We start from the raw sequence: 21,949 nt of genomic DNA on the forward strand, positions 1-21,949 counted from the left end.
CTAGTGGAAGGGGTCCCTGCCCGGGGAAGGTGCCCCTGCCTGTGGCAGGGGTGGAGCTGGATGAGCTTTAAGGTCCCTGGAGGTATCCCAGGAACTCAGGACATGGCACTCAGAGCTCTGGGCTAGCTGAGAAGTGGTGTTGGGTCATGGGTTGGACTTGGAGGCCTTTTCCAACCTGATTGACTCCATGATTCTGGGACTGGTTTGGCACATCTCAGTGTGGGAACAGTTTCAGCTTTTCTTTGATGAGCAGAGATGAATAGCTCAGAGTTCTTCACTGTGCTCTCTAACAGCAGGGTAAAGCATCCATTGCATCTCCTGATTCTCGTGGAAAACAAACCATGTGGACTGTTGTGTCACAGGCCATTGCTGGCATCATTTTGCCCATGGCAGGAGTTTTGGGGTGGCTTTCCAGGGAAGTGCTGTGTACATGGCCTGGCAGTGCAGTTGGGGTTCCCCTTCTGGTCTCTCCTGCTTCCGGCAGGAGTAATTTCTCAGCTCCTTGGTCAGTGTCAACCGAATTTGTTAAGAGTGCAAAAAGCTGCTGAGAGATTTCAGTTCCTACAAATGCAAATATCAGCAGTTAGTTAGAATTAAGGTTGGAAATTGAAACGTCAGTCCTGGGCCCTCTGTGCAGGAGAGACATGGAGGTGCTGGAGGTGTCCAGGGCAGGGGATGGAGCTGGGGAAGGGTGTGCAGAGTCAGTGATGGGAGCAGTGGCTGAGGGAGCTGTGTGGGCTCAGCCTGGGGAACAGGAGGCTCAGGGGGAACTCATTGCTCTCTCCAGTTCCTGCCAGGATGATCCCTCTGATCGCTGTGCTGGGATTTGGGCCCCTGGAGGTGACACCTCCTGTGCGTGGAGCAGTGTCACCATGGGCCCTGGCCCTGGGGAGGAGGTGTTGGAGTCGTGTCCTCTGCCAGATCCAGGGGGGAGAAGTCAGCATTGTGCCCATCATTCCCTAAATCCCAACTGCCAAAGGGCCAGAGCCTTGTGGGGAGGGACAGAGAGCAGGGTCCAGGCTGGAGCCAGAGGAGAATGTGGGAAGAGTGCGAGGGGGATGGGAGCAAACAGCACTTGGGACAAAAGGAAATTGTTGGTGCAAGTCAATGCCCTTTTCAGGGATATTGATAAATTTCTGCTGCTCTTCAAGCAGGCTAAATTATTCCCCTCCTGATTGCGTTGCCTTTTGCCTTTCTCCTGTTGCCTGGAAAGCACGGGTGGAATCTGGTGGGGCCAAGAGGCTGTTGCTCATTGTTGTGTGGCTCCGGTGCTGCCCATTGTCCCTGGGCTCAGGCAGCCCATGGCAGCCTTTGTCTGCTGCCAGAGGAATGGCTTTCCTTTCTTCCTCTCAGACTCGGCTCCAAGCCTGTGTGCTCTGCTTTGTTTGCAGAGCCAGCAGTGCTCTCCTGCAGCATCTCCTACCCGGGGACGTGTTTTCCCTTCCACCTTCCCCCTTGGTGCTCCTGAGCTTGGGGGTAGAGCAGGAAATGGAGTTTAATTCCTTTCACGTGTTTTGTTTCAAGGAACTCTAAGCAAATCAGTGCATTTTTGGTCAGAAACAACTACCAGGTCACTGGGGATGTTGGATATGGACCAGTTTTCCTCCTGGGCACCTGGAAAAGTCATGGAGCCTTGAGCAGTGTCACTGACTGATCTCTGTCCTTCACTCCATCACTGATTCTTCAAAAACTAAGCTCATTTTTGAGGCCATTCTTGAACCAGAACTGGAGTGCAGCTATTTGCCAGTAGGAAATTCCCTCATGGATGCACAGGGAGGTACAAAATGAGACATCCATTTCCCCTCTCCGCAGTTCTTGTGGGATATTGATGTAATCTGCTGCTTCACTGCCTTTCCCTTTTGCTGTAGTAATTAATCATGAGGTGACACAGAAAATAGATGGAAAATTGAAGGTGCTGCAACTGTTTTAATACCTGTGTTTGTTTTCTTTTCCAGGCATCTATTAGCAAGCTAAAAGTGACAGAATCATGGCTCAGTTTCCAACACCTTTTGGGGGTAAGTGGTTTCCAGTGTGATCAGAACCATTCCTGTGTGAAAACTCTCCATAAATCCAATGCTATCCAAACACTCTGCGCATGGACGTGCTTCTGGAGAGTGTCTGGTAGTGTCAGTGCAGACACTTCCCAGCAGAGGCAAAGGGCAGAGCTGGGCAGATGCTGTTCCAGGCACTGCTCCCTCAGTCTGTCACTGCAGGGCACCTCTAGGCACTGCCACCAGGCACCACCTCCTTCTGCTCCATGTGTGCCCCACAGCTGGGTGTGATTTCTCTGTGGGGATTCCTGGGCTTGCTGATGGCTGGAAAGCCCAGCAGATCCCTTTCAGTGCTGTTACTTCCAGGTGATTTTCCCTGTTGTCCCATAACCAATGTTTAGATTAGAATCATCACAGTCAGAGGAAACCTCTAAGATCATCAAGTCCAACCATTAACCTGCTTGAATAAAGGTGCCACAATTTTTAGCTCTACATTTATAGCAGGTGAACTTGGAACATGGAATTGCAATGGAAAGTCCAGGATGAGCCCTGGCAGTGCAATGGGAACATTAACTTTTGCTATTCACATGGAATCATGGGATCACAGACTGGTTTTGTTGGAAGGAGCTTGAAGATCATCTCACCCCACCCCTGCCCTGGGCAGGGACACCCCTCACCAGCCCAGGCTGCTCCAAGCCCCATCCAGCCTGGCCTGGAACACTCCCAGGGATGGAGCAGCCACAGCTGCTCTGGGCAACCTGTGCCAGTGCCTCAGCACCTCCCAGGGAGCAATTCCTGCCCAATATTTGACCTAAATTTCCTTTCTTTCAGCCTAAACCCATTCCCCTTGTCCAGGCTCTCCATTTCCTGGTGCAGGGTCCCTCTCCTACTTCCCTGTAGCCCCTTCAGACACTGGGAATACATTTCCAAGTTCAGTTTTGCAACTGACCTGCAGAAAGGTGACAATGACAAATCTCACTGCTAGGCCTCAGTAACTAGTCTGGTTCCACTTCAAGGCTCTGTGTGTTCAGGGCTGTGCTCTGGGCAGGGACAGATGGACAGATGGACTGCTGCCTTGAGGTGCCTTAGGGAATGTGGATTTCAGCACATCACCCCCAGAGGCCTAGAGGGATGTGTTTGCACTCAGAAATAAAAAGGTGCTTTAAAATAATGTTTCTTAATGCCATTTCTCCCTTTTCTTTGGCCTAGGCAACCTGGATATCTGGGCTATTACTGTGGAGGAGAGAGCTAAACATGATCAGCAGTTCCACAGTCTGAAACCAACAGCTGGATTTATCACTGGTGAGGAAATAGTTGTCCCTCCTAACTTCAGTTCATTCAGTCTTATCTAGTGACCTGAAATATGTGCAGAGTTGCTTGGGAGACATATGGGCATAAGGGTGAAAAGACTGGAACAGATCCTTCTCATTTCATGTCCCATTTGCTCAGGTTTTCTCTTCTGGGAAGAGACCTCCTCCCCAGCCCAGGGAGGGCCTCTGAGTCTCCAACACAGTGGTTTCTGTTGCTATTCCATGACACATGGTACAAAATCCAACTGCTTCTATTGGCCCCCTTTGATAATTAGTGCTGTTTCTAATTTACAGCTCTCCAGCCCACAGCACTTCCCAATGCCCAATCCTTTTGGAAGTGTTTTGCTCTCCTTGCTTTTAATTGCCAGTTGAAAAGTGGCTTGGAGATCCCTGGATGTTCATGCTCAGGTGGAGCTGATTGTTGCAGTGTTTGCTTGTTGGGAACACCTGATAGGTTTGCAAGTGCCAAACTGAGGTTCAGTCTCATACTCTGTTATGTAAGTGCAGCATTAACTATTTATGGTTTTCCTGTTGCTCCTGTGGTGGATATTTTTGACTCCTGATTCCCCCTGACAGGTATTTATAGCAGCTGTTCAACCCATGTCCTATTTATTTTACAGGTGATCAAGCTAGGAACTTTTTTTTTCAATCTGGGTTGCCTCAGCCTGTGTTGGCACAGATCTGGTGAGTATGGGCATGGCATGGGGCAAGGCAGCCACACTAGTAATTCTTACTGGGACAGACTGGGACAGTGGTTGTGGTTTGCTGGTGAATGGAACCAAATCCAGGTGGGACTGGTCACTAGGGGTGTCCTCAGAGCTGGGGCCTGTCCAATAGCTTTACTGATGGTCTGGGTGAGGGGACTGGGGGTACCTCAGTCACTTCATGGGTGACACTAAGCTGGGTGGGATGTGGATCTGCTGCAGAGGGATCTGGACAGGCTGATCCTTTGGATCCAGGGGCTGAGGCCAGCGGTGTGAGGGTCAGCAAGGCCAAGTGCTGGTCCTGCCCTTGGGTCACACTAAGCCCGTGGAACACCCCAGGCTGGGGCAGTAGGGCTGGAGAGAGGGAAAAGGCCCTAGCAGTGCTGTGACAGCAGCTGGACATGAGCCACAGTGTGCCCAGGTGTGCCAGAAGGTCAGTGGCTCCTGGCCTGGCTCAGCCATGGTGTGGCCACAGGCTCAGGGCAGGGATTGTCCCTCTATGCTGGCACTGGAGAGGCCCCAGTAGTGCTGGAACCAGTTCTGGGCCCTCTCTGCAGGAGAGACATGGAGGGGCTGGAGGTGTCCAGGGCAGGGGACAGAGCTGGGGAAGGGTGTGCAGAGTCAGTCCTGAGAGCAGTGGCTGAGGGAGCTGGGTGGGCTCAGCCCGAGGCTCAGGGGGGAACTCACTGCTCTCTCCAGCTCCTGCCAGGAGGTGCAGTGAGGTGGGCTCAGGCTCTGCTCCCAGGGAACAAGGGACAGGACCAGAGGAAATGGTCTCAAGTTGCACCAGAGGAAGTTCAGATTAGATACTAGAAACACTTTTTCCCTACCGGAGTGTTCAGGCCTTGGAATGAGCTGCCTAGGGAGGTGGTGGAGTCACTCTCTCTGGGAGTGTCCCAGAGGTGTTTGGATGTGGTCCCTGGGGACATGGTTTGGGGGTGATGCTGGTGGGACTGGATGAGCTTGGAGGTCTCTGCCAACCTTGGTGATTCTGTGATATCAGAGCTCTAGTTTCATGTGCTTTCCAAAAGGCAAAACTCTGCAGGATGCTTCAGCTGAGTTTTTCAGTCCCTGGCTGAAGGGGTTGGGAGGGACATTAAAGCTCACCCAGTGCCACCCCTGCCCTGGCAGGGACACTTCCCACCAGCCCAGTCTGCTCCAAGCCCTATTCAACCTGGAGCACTTCCAGGGATGGGAAATCTGCATGGAAGTATCTCTAGGTTTCCTACTGCTAATTAATCTCCTTGTTCTGAAGACATTTGCTTGCTGTGCCTGAGTGCACGACCGGAGCTTGGCCTGTGTTCCTGAGAGGGTCCCTGACCACTGGGTGGTCACAGGTCCCTTGGACACAGGGAATATCTGACTAGTTCTGCTGGTAGTAGAAGCTTCTCCAGATCTCCTGCTCCTTAAGCCTAGTCACTCTGTGGTTTCTAGCACTGAGAATTCCTCTCTCCCTTCTGCTCCTCCTTCCTTTAGTTAACAGTAAGTCTCTGAGACCTCAGTGGAGCAAATGAGTGGAATTATTATGGTCTGTCCCAACAGCTTCTGTGCTGCTCTGCCCTTCCCAGGCTGTGCAGTGCTCTGAGCTGGTGAGCTCTTAAGAAGCCTCTAAGCAGGCTTTGAACTGGGCCTGCAATGGCTTGGGAGGTCACTGGGCTTAAGCAGGCACCACTGTGCCCCTGTGCTCAGGCCCCTGAGAGGTGGCCTAGGGAGGTCTCTGGGGGCTGTCTGCCCCTTGGGGAAAGGAGAGCTAGACAATCAGTACCATCTGCTCTCATGCATGTGGAGGGAGTTACTCCTTCAGGACAGACCAAACCCCTTCGGTGATTTCCCTCTTTCTGGCACACTCCCTTCCCAACCTGCTGAAATTGATGTCCCAGAATTGGTGTGATTCTGTGAGTTGTAGCTCTTTACACATGCATCTATGTGTCTGATGCTCAGGACCTGATTTCTCCCCAGATCTCTATTTCTGGCTGAGTTCTACACTGCAATATGGGTTGTGTAATCCAATACGGGAACAGAAAGCTAAGTAAATCCAGATTTCCTGGTTTTACCACTGCTGCTCTCATGGTTTATAGGCTAATTATAAGCACATTGGATGGAAAAGCTGCTCATGCTCAGTTTCTGCACCTCATAGATGCACAAAGAATCAAGTTGGGTTTGCATTTTGCAGTGAAGACAAGAGAAAGGAGAAGGAAACTGTCTATGAGGGAAGGATTGTCAGCAGCTGGTCCCAGCACAGTGCTGGTCACTGCAGCTCTGGTCACTGGGTACAAACACACCCTGGACTGAGTAACGTGGGGAATACTTAGCCAGGGAGCAATGCAGTGACTGCTCTGGTTCCTGCCAGGCCTCAGCCCAGGCAGATTTGGGGGCACCACAGCCTTCCAAACTTCCTTGGCAGCAGAGCGGTGATGAGGGACATTTGTCCTGTCAGATCTAACAGTCTGAGACCAACTTCTGGCATGGGAAATGAGAATTTGCCCTGTGTTTGCACTGTTCAGTTAGACAAAAGCTGATTTTTGTTGGTGTTGCTGTATAGCTGTTGCTGAGCTCTGGGTGTGTCCACAATCCTTTCAGTCAGTTCATGCTGGTCCTTTAGCTAGTGAAGCTGATGTGGATGAGCTCACAGAAGGTCAGAGATTGGATTAAAAACCTCTCCTGGTGCTCCAGCCCCTTCCCCAGCCCCATCAGCTCGGACTGTCCATCCCTGTCTGTGCCTGCTCCTAGGTCACTTCCTGAAGTTCCTAATTGCAGACTCCTGACTGGTGTTTTGCAGGGCTCTAGCTGACATGAACAATGATGGGAGGATGGATCCACTGGAGTTCTCCATAGCTATGAAACTCATCAAACTGAAGCTCCAGGGCTACCAACTTCCTTCAGCTCTGCCTCCTGTGATGAAGCAGCCACCCATTGCCCTCCCTGCTGCCCCAGGGTTTGGTAAGCTCTGCCTTCTCCTCCTTCTTAGCAGCTTCATTGGGTTTGAGTGTCATTTTCCAGCTTCTAGAAGGAAATTTTGGGTTGAAGTAGTATTAAGAGTTCATGGACTCAAACCCAAGTGCTGCCGCATGTGTCACATGCACCAAAACATATCACACTGGGCTTTCAGCACCTAGAAATGTATAACATGAGCTGAGTCCTGTTGGCTTCAGGTCTTACACTGCTCCAACAAAACATGGCTCAGGTGGCAGGGCCAGTGCATTCCAGAGGGATGGAGTTCTGATTCAAGCTGTTGGCATTATGGGATCTCAGCCTCTGGCAAGGTTAGCTCTGTCTGTCTTGAGTTTTGACAAGTTCCTGCACTCCTGTGCCTTTCTTTGATGGACAGTGCTGCTCTGCCCTGAGCTGAACAGCTCCTGGCTCAGTTCTGGGGATTAGGTCCCTCCAAAGTCACCAATTACTCAAGGAAAAGAGCAGGGAACATGGGATGGGGAGAGGAAGATGACTAAATGAAGCTGAAGCTCCTGTTTGACACATTGGTGTTCTGCTGTGTCCTGCAGTGAGAGGTTGTGGACCTTTCTAGTCTAGGTGTTGCTGTGACTCAAGTTGTTTGGTGCTGAGAATCAGGGAATCACAGAAGGATTGGGATGGAAGGACCTTAAAGCTCATCCCATCCCACCCTGCCCTGGGCAGGGACACCTCCCACCAGCCCAGGCTGCTCCAAGCCCCATCCAGCCTGGCCTGGAACACTCCCAGGGATGGAGCAGCCACAGCTGCTCTGGGCAACCTGTGCCAGTGCCTCAGCACCTCCCAGGGAGCAATTCTTGTCCAGTCTCCCATCTGAGTGTCCTTAAGGAAGGAGGACAGTGCCTTTGGTGCACCTCATGCGGCTGTGGCATTCAATTCACTGCTGCTCCCACTAGTTTTGCAGCCAGAAATTGTTTGTAAGAACACAGTGAAATACAAACAGAGCAAATAGAGGTTTTAAGTGAGAAAAGGCAAAACAAAGTTAAACCCCCAAAAAATCTGTGATTCTCTCATTCTCCTTCAGTGCAGAGTTGTCCCAGCTGTTTGCTCAGCCCCTGGCCCTGTCAGCCCTGCTCGGTGCTTGCAGCCCTGACACTCCTTGCTGTGCTCTCCCCATGAGCTTTGCCCTGTCCCTGCTGACAGCAGCCATGGGCACCAATCCTGCAGCCCGTGCTGCACAGCTGGGGCTCAGCAGCCTCTGCTCCCTCACCCACTGCACCCCACGGAGTTCTGCAGTCAGCTCAGGGCACTCAGCTCCTGCCTGTCCCGGTGTGGGTCAGCACTGCGGGCAGTGCTGCCCCTTACCTGCCTCATCCCGTGGGGTGCTGCTCCCTGCGTGCTGGAGGCTCCTTCCCAGCGGGATGTGTGAGCTTCCATGGCGATCTGCTCCTGGGTCCTGCATTTCCTGCTGGCTGCAGTGGTTGTCTCGTGTTAGGCACGTGTAAATCAGACCGAAATCTCTCCTCTTCCTCCCTGTAGGTCTTGGGGGCATTGCCAGCATGCCATCGCTCCCAGCTGTGGCCCCAGTGCCAATGGCATCCATTCCAGTGGTAGGAATGTCTCCACCACTGGTGTCCTCTGTTCCTGCAGCGGCAGTGCCTCCCCTGGCTAACGGAGCTCCTGCTGTCATCCAGCCTCTGCCTGCTTTCGCTCACCCCGGTACGCCACACACTCACTCTCTCTTCTTCTTGCTATTAACAACTCGGTTTGCCATTTTGCTTTGGGGGCAGAGAGCAGAAGACATGGAATTACCATTCCAGGCAATGGCTTTGAGTAAGGACTGTGCTTGGCTTTGGCCCCATTGGCACACTTGGGAAGGGAAGGAGGAACATGGACATTCCCTGCTGCAGGAGTCAGTCATGTTGAGCTGAATTAAGCAGCAGTTTGTTAAGTTAATTTGCCATTGAACTGTTGCCTGGAAGTGAGGGCTCTCCTGTCTCTTTGGAACTACTGGAGGAGTGCTGTTTGTTGGGTTTACTTTAAATCACAGAATCATGGAATCTCCTGAGCTGGAAGGACCCACAGGGATCAGAGTCTATCCCCTGCCCAGGACACCCCAACACTGCACCCTGAGCCTGAGAGCATTGGCCAAACCCTCCTGGAGCTCTGTCAGCCTTGAGGCTGTGACCACTGCCCTGGGGAGCTGTTCAGTGCCCAAACACCTCTGGGGGAAGAACCTTGTCCTGACATCCAACCTGTCCCTGTCCCAGTGCCCAAACACCTCTGGGGGAAGAGCCTTGTCCTGACATCCAACCTGACCCTGTCCCAGTGCCCAAACACCTCTGGGGAAAGAATCTTTCCCTGCTTTCCAGCCCAACCCTCCCCTGACATAGCTCCACAGAAATGCTCCTGAACCACATCTGATGTCTAACATTTAGCACAATCTAACTCGTCATCAACTAGGTTTGCACAAATCTGACAGTAAAAAGGCACGAGGGAAGTGCCTGTGTGTTTCCCCCAGTTCTGTTGGACACTCTTACCCTGTCAGGACCAGAGTGTTTGTGTTTGGTGTTGGGAACTGAATGAGTGTCATGGAAGTTCTGCGGTTTGCAGTGCTAATGCTAATAATTCCATGGATTCTCCTCTCCACAGCCACATTGCCAAAGAGTTCTTCCTTCAGTCGCTCTGGGCCAGGGGCACAGCTCAATGCCAAGCTGCAAAAGGCACAGTCCTTTGATGTGGCCAGGTGAGTCGAGCTGGGGCACAGCTGTGGCTCTTCTCCCCAGGGCTGCAAAGGCTCCTTCCCTTCCATGGAGTTGTTTTCTGAGCTCAGATTTGCTGCAGAAATCAGTTCTGAGGTACTACTGTCGTGGGCTGCTGTGGTTTGGCAGGGAATGCTCCAGGAGTGGTGTGTCCTGGCTGAGGTAATTAACTATCAACAGTGCTAGCACCAGTTTCAAACTCTTGAAACTTCATTTTTCCAGCAGGATTTGCTCCTGTAAACATCTCCTGCACCAGGTAGTGCTGTGTTGACTCTCCTGGGGCTCTGAAACCAGCACAAGATGTATATTATACAAGATTAGCAGCTCCAGGGTCATGTTTAAAGGCAAAATATTTGACTCCTCAGCATTTCCAGGAGAAAAGGGATAACTTTGCCTATGACAACTGACGATTCTCACTGAAAACAGGTCACTTAAAGAAAGGGATTTGCTTTAATGAAAAGAGTAAACAGGAATAGAAAGAGTTAATCCTGCAGGCCGTCAGACAGTTATTCAGCACTTCCCAGTGGCAAACTGAGCCTGACAAGGGTTCCGTGTGAACTCCTCAGGCACTGACCAAGGGGTAGGAAATTGCAGGAGCCTAAGAAGTGTTCTCTGAACAAACACAAGTCATGGGATGGACATTGCATGGAGGGATCCCAACCCACCTGGCACAGGGAGGAAGAGGAAGGAGAAATCCAGTTGCTCCTCGTGCCTTAGCTCTGTTTCACCTCACTAATGAGCCTCAGGTCTGGTACAGTGAGAGCTGAGTTAGAGCTAATTACAGAGGGGTCAGTTTTCATCCAAGTCTTAATTCCAACTCTGCTTAGGCCGCGGAACTCACTGAAAAACAGCGAACCTGAACTGGGGCGGCTCCATCTTTTCTGGTCATTGCTGTCCCAGTGCCACTGGAGCTCAGCAGCCAGTGAGGATCCAGTGGGTGTTACAGGGTGGGAACCATCCACTCCTGCAATCCCTGAACTGCTGAGCCTCGGGGAGAGTCTGGGGCAGAGTCACTGCCAGTAACACTGTTAGTTCAGCTGAGGAAATCACACACTGCTTTGGATTGGAAGGACCTCAAAGCTCATCCCATCCCACCCTGCCCTGCCTCTGGGCAACCTGTGCCAGTGCCTCAGCACCTCACAGGGAGGAATTCCTTCCATATATTGGGTTAAAGAACCATTTCAGGCATAGAATTAACTGTGCAGCACTTCTTGTGAGGTGACGCAGCTGTGGCTGCTCCATCCCTGGGAGTGCTCCAGGCCAGGTTGGATGGGGCTTGGAGTAGCCTGGGCTGGTGGGAGGTGTCCGTGCCCATGGCTAGATGGAACTGGATGACCTCTAAGGTCCTTCCAGCCCAAAGCATTCCATGGTCCCACGATTGCACCCGTTGGCTCCAGGCGGTTCAGTGTGCCATGCTCTCCCTGTGCTGTGTCCTTGCAGTGTCCCTCCCGTGGCAGAGTGGGCTGTGCCTCAGTCCTCACGGCTAAAGTACCGACAGTTGTTCAACAGCCACGACAAATCCATGAGTGGACACTTAACAGGTACCAAAACAGTTTTTTCTCTTGTTTTCCAGAGCTGTAAAAGGCCAATTTTAATTGCACTGAGGTTGTTGTTCAGATAGTGAGAGACTTGTCAACGTTGTTGTGTTTGGCTCTCCCAAGTGCTTCTTGTTCATGTTTAGGAGCAAATAGTCACCACAACTGGGATCATTTTATCAGCAACTTTCCTTTGTTTTATTTATTTCCTCTATTTTATTTCCCTTATTTTATTTCCTCTGTTGATGCCAAGTAAGTTGGCACTGGGAATGGCTCTGGAAAAGGACCCAGTGGTTCCTGCAGCAACTTGCACGGTCATTCCCAGTGCTCATCTCATGCACTGCTGAGCACCTTCCTGCTGTGGGGAGGGCCTGGGCTGCTTCCTGGCTCAGCTCACCAGCTCTGGTCTGTCTCTTTGTGTTTCAGAGCCTTTTGGTGTTAATCTCAAGGATCTGATTGCCCTGGGAGTGCTCCAGGCCAGGCTGGATGGGGCTCAGGGCAGCCTGGGCTGGGGGAAGGTGTCCCTGCCCATGGATGGGTGGAACTGGATGATCTTTAAGGTCCTTCCAACCCAGCCAGTCTATAATTCCATAAATACTGTGCAGAAGGGAAGAGTTGTGTGTTATTTGATTGTTGTTGATGCTGATCACATCTCTTCAGACTTGCTTATTTGCTTGTTAACTCTTGTTTCACTTCCAGGTCCCCAAGCAAGGACAATTCTCATGCAGTCAAGTTTACCCCAGGCCCAGCTGGCTACAATCTGGTAAAGACAGATGTCTTCATTTCCAGCACCTAGAAACTGTTCCTAAAAGTCTGGGCTGGATTCTGGGGAGGTTTTGTCCATGTTCAGCCTTGTTGCACTGATAAATCACCTGTCGCTCTTTTCCATGTATAACTTCATGAACCTAAACCTTCACTTCTTTGCCCTTGTGAATATTACTTCAGAGAAGTACTTCACAAATATGTCACTTCACCTCCCTTGAGCCATGCCCAGAGGTGATTAGCAAGTTTGGGTTCAGTGAGGGGCTTTAGGCAGAGCAAATCCTGTGGATTCCACATCCCATGGCACGGCACAGTGAAACCTGTGCCTTTGCACAGGTAGCACAACAGGAAGCTTGACCCAAACCACACTTTTTTTGAGGGGTTCTCTGCCTTTCCCTTGAGTTTCAAAGGGGTTTGGGAAATGAAGGACTTATTTCCCAGGGGCTGGAATTGGAAACACCTACAGTATGGGAGTTTAAAAGGATTCACCTCAGCTTCTCTTCCTTCCAGCTTGTTGTTTGCTGAACTCTATGGTGTTCTTATTATCTTGTGGGAAGTTGTTTCTAACTAACTTCTAGGCTTAATGAGTCTTTGCTGAGGCAGCTCACCCCCCTGGCAGGGTGAGGTGCTGAGGTCACTCTGAGCTGCTGCTTCAGCTGCTCTTGTGCTCCCTGCAAAGCCAATCTTAAAACACTCTTTGCTTCTGTTTCCTAACAAAGGGACAAAGAGAAATCAATCCAATCATCCAGCAGATGGTAAACCAAACACTGCTCTGCTTGTTGCCAGCCTTTAGGTAGGTTGTGTGACTACTCTAGTGTGCTCCCAGGCCTGAGGGAACAGCTGGAGCTGTGTCAGGGGAGGGTTAGGTTGGAGAGCAGGGAAAGGTTCTTCCTCCAGAGGTGTTTGGGCACTGAACAGCTCCCCAGGGCAGTGGTCACAGCCTCAAGGCTGACAGAGCTCCAGGAGGGTTTGGCCAATGCTCTCAGGCTCAGTGTGATTGTTGGAGTGTCCTGAGCAGGAGTTGCACTGATGAGCCCTGTGGGTCCTTCCAGCTCAGGATATTCCATGACTCTGTGTTGAACTTTCATTCTCTTGACTTTTTATGTTCCAGCCTGAGGAGTTCAGTGACACAGTCATGGGTCAAATGAGACTCTTAATTGTCTTCCACTTTTAATTTCCATCAGCAAAGTGCTGTACCTTCAGGCACCAAAAGAATCCATCCTTTGCTTCCCTGGGTTTCACAGTATCGTGGGAGGTTTTCCTACATGGTCAGAGTGCAGCTGAAGGAACAAATCCTGAGCTGGGAGGACCCCCAAGGACCAGAGTGAACCCCAGTCCAGGACACCCCAACAGTGCTCCCTGAGCCTGAGAGCATTGGCCAAACCCTCCTGAGCCTGAGGCTTTGCTCCCTGCTCTGGGACCCTGGCTGTTCCTGAGGAGTTCAGGAGGACTCCAGTGAGTAACTTCCTCCTGGAGCTCTTGGAGCACAAGCCATGGTCACAAGGCTGAGGGCAAGGCAGACACCCCTGAGGAATGGGGTACGTAGGGAGGCACTGAGGGTTTGCTTTTAGTGTGTTTGGAGGAAACAAAGGTGTGTGAGAAAACAGTGGGCAAAAAAAAACAGTGGAAGAAACAGTGAAAAAATGGTTTTTAAAAGGTGAAAAAAAAAAGGAAAAAAATAGTGGAAAATGTTGAAAAATAGTGAAGAAAATACTGGAAAAACAAGTTCAAAAACCAGTGAAATAAAGTGAAAAAAATAGTGAAATTAAGGTGAAAAAAATGGTGAAAAATCCAGTGGAAAAAGGTAGGAAAAAACGAGTGAAAAAATAGCGCAAAATAGTGAAAAAATACTAAAAAGTAGTGAAAAAAATCAGCGAAAAAGCAGTGGGAGGGGAAAAAAGGTGAAAAATAGTGAAAATAATTAGTGAAAAATAGTGGGGGAAAAGTGAAAGGCCAGTGAAAAAATAGTGGAAAACCAATGGAAAATAGTGACAAAATAGTGAAAAAACCCGGTGGAATGACTAAAAACGTAGTGGAAAAAATGGTGGGAAAAAATGATGGAAAAACAGTGGAAAAAACCTAGTGGAATGACTAAAAATGTAGTGGAAAAAATGGTGGGGAAAAAAGGTGGAAAACAGTGGGAAAAAACCAGTAAAAAACAAGAAAAAAATATGGAGAAATAGTGAAATAATAATGAAAAAAAGTGGGAAAAGCAGGGAAAAAATAGAGTAAAAAAGAGGTGGAAATGCAGCAGCCAGCACCGACGAAAGAGCTCAGAGCATTCCTGGCTGACCACAGCCTCGTGTCCCTGGCAGGAACCTGTCGGACATCGACCAGGACGGGAAGCTGACGGCCGAGGAGTTCATCCTGGCCATGCACCTGATCGACGTGGCCATGGCCGGACAGCCCCTGCCTCCCGCCCTGCCCCCGGAGTTCATCCCACCCTCCTTCAGGTGACCCCCCGGGAGGGCAGGGGAGACTCTGGGAACACCTTGGGCTTCACATCCCAAATTTCACTTCAAGCTGCTGCTCCTGGAATCGTGTTGGAATTCCAAACCTGCTGGGAGTTTCTCCTGGCAAACCACAGGAGCTGTGGACACTGAGGTCACTCATCACTTCTGCTCCTCTAGTCCACCTGTTTTGGGGAGAAGTGGGTGGGAAGACAGGAGCAGCAGTGGAAAGAAGTGTTTGCCTGCCGTGTCCTCCTGGACATTCCCACTGGTTTGTGTATTCCATGAGGGATCTTGTTCTCAGCCTGACCAGTGAGCTCTTCCCCTGTCTGTGCTGCTGTATTTGAGTCAGCGTCTCCGTGACTCCAGTGGGAGGGCTTGGGGACAGGGTTGGACACGTGTGGACATTGGACCAGGGTTTGTCAGCTCACCGGTGAGCTCTTGGGGTCTCTTATCCTGAGGAAGACCCTCTGGGCAGCACCAAATGCCACAACATCCTTGCGTTTGGTTTGGTTTCATCACTAATGGCGAGCGGTTTGGGCGGCCCCAGGTTGTTTCAAGCCCCTGAAACTGCTGTTTGTTGGCAGAAGAGTCCGTTCTGGCAGCGGCGTATCGACTGCCAGCTCGGTGTCTGTAGACCAAAGGTTGCCAGAAGAGCCAGCACTGGAAGAGGAGCAGCAGCAACTGGAAAAGAAGCTACCAGGTGAGCCAGGAGACCAGGGAGATACTCTGTGTGGTGTTCCCAGAGGGATGTTCCTTTGTGTTGGTGACAGTGGAGATGGGAAGAGCCCTTGATGCTCCTCCTCTCCTGCACTTTGCTGTTAGGTCTGCAAGGAGAACATCTCATTGCCTTCACTTGTGGCTGAGGTGGAGGATACCTTGGCCCAAGTGCTCCACAGGAGGTCCCTCTTGTTGGGCTTTGTGAAGCCTGAGGGATGGGAATGGAAATTCACACCTTGGTTTCCTAAGGGTTTTAGGGCATCAACAGTGTCAGAGCCAGTGCAGAATTCCCTGTAGAGATCATCCATACTGGAGATGTGCACCTAGTGCTGTTGGAATGCTGTTTTGCTTGGATTCAGCCCATGTGGATTTTTGAAAGTCACTAACACAGTTTAATTCTCCTTTTGCCTCATGTTTCCAGTGACGTTTGAGGACAAGAAACGGGAGAACTTTGAGCGTGGCAACCTGGAGCTGGAGAAGCGCAGACAGGCCCTGCTGGAGCAGCAGCGCAAGGAGCAGGAGCGACTGGCCCAGCTGGAGCGAGCGGAGCAGGAGAGGAAGGAGCGGGAGAGGCAGGAGCAGGAGCGCAAGAGGCAGCTGGAGCTGGAGAAACAGCTGGAAAAACAGCGGGAGCTGGAGCGGCAGAGGGAGGAGGAAAGGAGGAAAGAGATCGAGAGGAGAGAGGTAAGCGATGGGTCCAGCTGAAGGGTTGAACCCAGCCAGGTGTGATGTGTGCCCTGAGCATGTTCCTGTCCTGTTGTGAGAAACATTTGGAGCATGGACATAGTTTTGAGGCTGGGAGAGTCGCCACTCTCTGTATGTGGCTTGTGAATTAGTGGATGACACAGGAGGGTTGGGACTAAGTGACCCTTAGGGTCCATTCAACCTCTCAACATTCTGTGGTTTGGGTCTAGGACAAAGTGCTGCTAAACCCTGACTGCTTAAAAAGGTGATGATACTAATTAGTCGTATTTTGTGTGTATGAAGAAAAACTTGTGGCATTCATGGTGTTCCAGGGATAAGTTAATTCATAGAATCCCAGACTGCTTTGGGTTGGAAAGACCCAAGGAACATCTAGTCCTCATCAGCCTGACCTTTAATTTGTTAGAGAAAACACATCCTGGATAGCTTTGGGATCATAGAATCATCAGGGTCAGAAGAGAGTTGGACTCCCTCTGTGTCCAGCCATCCACCAGCACCACCACTGTGTCCCCTAAACCACTCACCCATATCCTCCAGTGCCAGATTCTCTGAACACCTCCAGGGACTCCACCACCTCCGTGGGCAGCTCCTTCCAGTGCCCAAATTCCCATGCCTAAGAGCTCGAAAAGCTCTTACTTTTTCCCTTCCAAATGCTGATGTGTCCATATGTAGCATTTGGCTGTTTGCAGAGCTGCAGGATGTCCAATATTGGAGCTTGGAATGAGATTGGATGTTGTCCTGGCCTCAGTTCTGGGCCCTCTCTGCAGGAGAGACATGGAGGGGCTGGAGGTGTCCAGGGCAGGGGATGGAGCTGGGGAAGGGTGTGCAGAGTCAGTGACAGGAGCAGTGGCTGAGGGAGCTGTGTGGGCTCAGCCTGGGGAACAGGAGGCTCAGGGGGGAACTCATTGCTCTCTCCAGCTCCTGCCAGGAGGTGCAGCCAGGTGGGCTCAGGCTCTGCTCCCAGGGAACAGGGGACAGGACCAGAGGAAACACCTCAGGCTGTGCCAAGGGAGGGTCAAGTTTGCCATCAGGAGGAATTTCCCCATGGAAAGGGCTGTCAGGCACTGGGATGTGCTTCCCAGGGAGGTGGTGGAGTCACCACCCCTGGAGGTGTCCAAGTTGCTCAGGATGTGGCACTCAGAGCTCTGGGCTAGCTGACAAGTGGTCACAGGTTGGACTTCGGTGATCTCAGAGGTCTTTTCCAGCCACAGTGATCCTGTGTCAATCTGGATCTTGGGACTCATGGAAGTGAAGGGATACTCTGTTCAGCCCTGGTGAAGCTCCATTTCACCACTGAGCACTGAAACCTCTGAGCAGTTTGAGTGGTTAGAGACACATATTTACCCCCAGTATTCTGTGGGTGCTCAGAGGGTGATTCCCAGTGACTACAGATGTGGTTCTCCTGCCTCAGGCTGCCAAACGGGAGCTGGAGCGGCAGCGGCAGCTCGAGTGGGAGCGCAACCGGCGCCAGGAGCTGCTCAACCAGAGGAACAAGGAGCAGGAGGACATAGTTGTGCTGAAGGCAAAGAAGAAGACCCTGGAGTTTGAACTGGAGGCTCTAGTAAGTGATGGTGCTGCAGGTGAAGCACACGAGCAGTGTGGGGTGGCTGTGCCATGGCTGTGTCTGTTCTCTGTAGTCTGTCTGTCATTTCAGTAGGAGATTTTAGTACTTTTGGGGCCTGAGTGGCATGACAAGACATTTGGTAGCACAAAAAATAGAGGTATTTCTCTTTTCCTTTAAAGAATGACAAAAGGAACCAGCTGGAGGGAAAACTGCAGGACATCAGATGTCGCCTGTCGAGCCAAAGGCAAGAGATTGAAAGCACCAACAAGTCCAGGGAGCTCAGAATTGCAGAAATCACCCACTTGCAGCAGCAGCTACAGGTGAGAAGACATCCTCTGTTTTACTCTTAGGCCTGAATTTTGTCTCCCTCACCTGCAGCAATGCTCCAGACAAGCTTGGCCCAGTGTGGGTCCTTCCTGGCTCTTAAGGAATCCTTGTAGGAATTTGTCATTCTGTGAATTGCTATTCCTCAGACACATCCAAGAGTTGCTTGCTGCACCTCAAGGTGTGTCTGCCATCCTCAGTCGGCACAGACACTTCAGTCCAGGCTTGTGGATGATTTCCTTTTTCAGTTGTACAGTAATGAACTGTCAAATGGAAGTTTCCAGTTAAACCAGTTAGTTCCTGGTCTAACCCTGGAATTTGCCTTTCCTACTTCTCTGTCTAAAACTCTGTCAAAGCCAGGCTGGATGTGAGCAGGTCTTTGCTGTGAGTGAAGGAATGTTCCTCGCAGTGTGTAAAGGTTTCTCAGTGAGTTGTGTTTGATTCAGGGATTTTTCTCTTTACTGAGTATTTTATATTGCTTGAAATTAGTTCTTGGCTGGTCACAGAGTCACAGAATGTTGAGAGTTGGCAGGAGTTTAAAGTTCATCTCATCCCACCCTGCCCTGGGCAGGGACACCTCTCACCAGCCCAGGCTGCTCCAAGCCCCATCCCACCTGGCCTGAAACCACTCCTGCCTTTCCTGGCAGTTGTTCTGTTGGGGTTTGGGCCTGAGGTAGGTTCTCAGCCACAGCTGTGGCTTTGTGGAATTGTAAGCTCTCTCAGGTGCTCGTTGATCTCTTCCACTGACAGTTCCCTCAGTGTCACCCCAGGTGGTTTTGTCCCGTTTTGCTCCCAGAGGATGTGTCATGATGTGGTTGGAAAGACCAGTTTTTATCTGGGGAGAACCTGAAAGAGTGGATAGATCTTTCCTTGAAAAAAACCCATTATTTTCTCAAATACCCTCTACGTTTTCCTGTCTGATCTCTGGAGAACAGAGCAAAGCACTGAGTGAGTTCTGAACAGGAGATTGTGATCCTCTAAACCCTCAAACAGATTAAGAAGTCAGCACTGTCAGTTACTGTTGTAGGTCACTTGGGAATGTTTTAGTTCAACACATCTGACACTGGAGGGATGAGTTAATTCAGAGCAGTAATTATTCCTCAGCCTATTAATTAAGTTCAGGATGGAGTTTCATTAACCTTGTGAAGGAAGTTGTATGCTAATTGTTCCAGGGAGAGGGAAGCCTGTTAGTTAGCTGTGTGGGTCTGTGGTGTGTGGCAGAGTGCTCAGGGTGGAACTTTCCCCCTGCAGAGTCACAGGACCTGGCCTGTGATTTCCACTGCCATGTGAGACATAACTCTCTTGGACCTTCCTTGAAACCTCGGAGTTCATGATGTTATTCATTTCTTTGGTCTGTTCCTTCACTATGAGGAGAAAATGTGGAGAATCACGTGGTGGATGTTCTTGGATAGATGCTTGTTATTCCATGGTTGTCTGTGCTTTCAGGAAACAGAACTTGACCTTTGTGATCTCTTGGCATTGTCCATCCTTACACACTCCCAAACTATTCAGTGTCTTGGGATGGAGTAATCTGCAGTTTTGAAAGTTTTGGCCTTTAAAAACACCAGATCTGAGGTTGTGAGCACATTCCACCCTGAAATACTGTTCTGTGTTGCTCTTGAGCTTGAAGAATGAGATATTTTTCTGTAAATCGGGTTTTGTTTTGACATCTATCATGCTGTTTGGCTTATCCACAGGATTCTTAATCCCAGAATGCTTTGGGTTGGGAGAGACGTTAAAGATCATCCAGTTCCAACCCCTATATGGGCAGGGACACCTCCCACCAGGAGAAGGTTATATACTCCTGTTTCCCATTTGGTTTTAGGTAGTTAATAGTCCCATGATCACAGAATCATGGAGTCTCTTAAGCTGGAAGGACCCACAGGGATCAGAGTCCAATTCCTGCCCAGGGCACCTCAACACTGCACCCTGAGCCTGAGAACATTGGCCAAACCCTCCTGGAGCTCTGTCAGCCTTGGGGCTGTGACCACTGCCCTGGGGAGCTGTTCAGTGCCCAAACACCTCTGGGGGAAGAACCTTGTCCTGACATCCAACCTGACCCTGTCCCAGTGCCCTAACACCTCTGGAGAAAGAACCTTTCCCTGCTCTCCAGCCTAACCCTCCCCTGACACAGCTCCAGCTGTTCCCTCATCCTGTCCCTGTCCCAGGGCACAGAGATCAGAGCTGTCCCTGCACTGCCCCTCGGGAGGAACTGCAGACCCTGCTGAGCTCTGCCTTCAGGCTCCTCTGCTCCAGCTGAACAACCCAAGTGCCTCAACCATTCCTCCAGACGCTTCCCCAGCCTTGTGTCCCTCATTTCAGCACTCTCTAACAGCTTTAGATCTCTCTTACACTGAGGCACCCAAACTGCCCCAGGGCTGGAGGTGAGGCCCCCCCAGCACAGACTGTGACAGGAGTACTGACTTCCAGGGTATCCCTGAAGGGCTGGAAAGCTCTGTGGATGCACAGCCAGAGCAGCTGAGCAGTGAGGAACATATGTAACTCCTCAGAGTTGAATATTTAGTTTGTCTGAATTTTGCCTCTGTGAGTTTGGAGAGGCCTTGGCTGTGCTGAGCCGTCTCAGGGTGTTCTCTGCACCAGGGAGAGCTGACAGTTGCCTGCAGTCGTTGCATAACCATCAGATCTGAGCTGTGCACTGCTGAGCCCAATCAGGGACTGCCAGGAGGAAAGTGGGACAGCTCCAGAGTCATGGCAGTGCAGTCAGTCCTGTGCTTTTGGAATGAGAACCACAAGCCTCTCATGGCACTCATCTTATCATAGAATCCCAGAATGATTTTGGTTGGGAGGACCTGAAAGCTCATCCTATCCCACCCTGCCCTGGGTAGGGACACCTCCCACCAGCCCAGGCTGCTCCAAGCCCCATCCAGCCTGGCCTGGGACACTCCCAGGGATGGCAGCCACAGCTGCTCTGGGCAACCTGTGCCCAGTGCCTCAGCACTTCACAGGGAGCAATTCCTGCCCAATCTCCATCTGTCCCTGCCCTCTGGCAGTGGGATGCCATTCCTTGTGTCCTGTCCCTCCATCCCTTGTCCCAAGTCCCTCTGCAGCTCTCCTGGAGCCCCTTGAGGCACTGGAAGGGGCTCTTAGGTCTCCCTGGAGCTTCTCCAGGTGAACACCCCCAGTTCTCCCAGCCTGGCTCCAGGGCAAAGGAGCTCTAGAATCATGGAATGGTTTGGGCTGGAAGGACCTTAAAGCTCATCCCATCCTACCCCTGCCCTGGGAGGGACACCTACCACCAGCCCAGGCTGCTCCAAGCCCCATCCAGCCTGTCCTGGAGCACTCCCAGTGCTGAGGCCTCCCCAGTCTCCGTGTCGTGCTCACGTTAACAATCAGGTGACAGTTATTCTTGGGATCCTGTGATGTCACTCACAATCCTTACTGACAAACTGAAGCTGTCAGCTGGTGCCTCAGCAGCCTGTGATTCCAGACAGCTGCTGGAGGGAACTCCCAGCTTTGCCTGGCAGATGGGGTGTGGGTACTGAGGTGACTTGGATAAAATAAGCTGTTTCACCCCATGCTGCTCTAATGTGCTTTGACAGCTTGAAGTGGGAGGTTAGGGACTGTAAGGGAGTGTGGAGCAGCACTGCATGCTCTAGAAGGAGCAAGGATTATGGATGAGATACGGATATTTACATGATCCTCCAAAGGAGAAATTTGTCCTCTGCAGGCACCTCTGCAACGTGCAGCTCACAGCCTCACAGCTGTATGCTGAGACTGAGGATCCTGATCCCCTCCCAGGGGTGCTGCGTGGAGGCATCAGGGGCTGTGGTGTCCTCCTGCTCCACGGCTCTCAGTCAGAGTGTAGTCATCTCAAATGGAAGGCTTTGCGTTCTCTGCTTCGCATTAACTGTAGACATCTGTCTTTCTACTCCTGATCAAAGTTACTGTTCATTAATAATGTTACTAATGTTGTTTGTTAACAAACTTTATTGGAGGTTGGAGCAAGGTGGGGTCGACCTGTTCTCCCAGGGAACAAGGGACAGGACGAGAGGAAACACCTCAGGCTGTGCCGAGGCAGGGTCAGGTTTGCCATCAGGAGGCATTTCCCTGTGGAAAGGGCTGTCAGGCACTGGGATGTGCTGCCCAGGGAGGTGGTGGAGTCACCATCCCTGGAGGTGTCCAAGGAGCTCAGGATGTGGCCCTCAGAGCTCTGGGCTAGCTGAGAAGGTGGTGATGGGTCCCAGGTTGGACTTGGTG

General features: G+C 51.2%; 1 protein-coding gene across 1 annotated transcript in view; it reads left to right on the forward strand.

Moving 5' to 3' along the window:
- The first annotated feature begins 1,987 nt into the window (after window positions 1-1,987).
- Window positions 1,988-21,949, forward strand: part of ITSN1 (intersectin 1 (SH3 domain protein)) — a 41,415-nt gene continuing 21,453 nt past the window's right edge. Inside the window, exons 1-13 of the mRNA XM_009077529.1 lie at window positions 1,988-2,015; window positions 3,201-3,293; window positions 3,922-3,985; window positions 6,785-6,945; window positions 8,452-8,631; window positions 9,565-9,658; window positions 11,115-11,215; window positions 11,909-11,972; window positions 14,287-14,424; window positions 15,009-15,124; window positions 15,563-15,825; window positions 17,255-17,404; window positions 17,587-17,727. Coding sequence (XP_009075777.1) covers window positions 1,988-2,015; window positions 3,201-3,293; window positions 3,922-3,985; window positions 6,785-6,945; window positions 8,452-8,631; window positions 9,565-9,658; window positions 11,115-11,215; window positions 11,909-11,972; window positions 14,287-14,424; window positions 15,009-15,124; window positions 15,563-15,825; window positions 17,255-17,404; window positions 17,587-17,727 — 1,593 coding nt within the window. The remainder of the gene's footprint in view (window positions 2,016-3,200; window positions 3,294-3,921; window positions 3,986-6,784; window positions 6,946-8,451; window positions 8,632-9,564; window positions 9,659-11,114; window positions 11,216-11,908; window positions 11,973-14,286; window positions 14,425-15,008; window positions 15,125-15,562; window positions 15,826-17,254; window positions 17,405-17,586; window positions 17,728-21,949) is intronic.

The sequence above is a fragment of the Acanthisitta chloris genome, unplaced genomic scaffold (genome assembly GCF_000695815.1).
Source record: "Acanthisitta chloris isolate BGI_N310 unplaced genomic scaffold, ASM69581v1 scaffold13566, whole genome shotgun sequence".
In the NCBI taxonomy this organism is placed as follows: Eukaryota; Metazoa; Chordata; class Aves; order Passeriformes; family Acanthisittidae; genus Acanthisitta; species Acanthisitta chloris.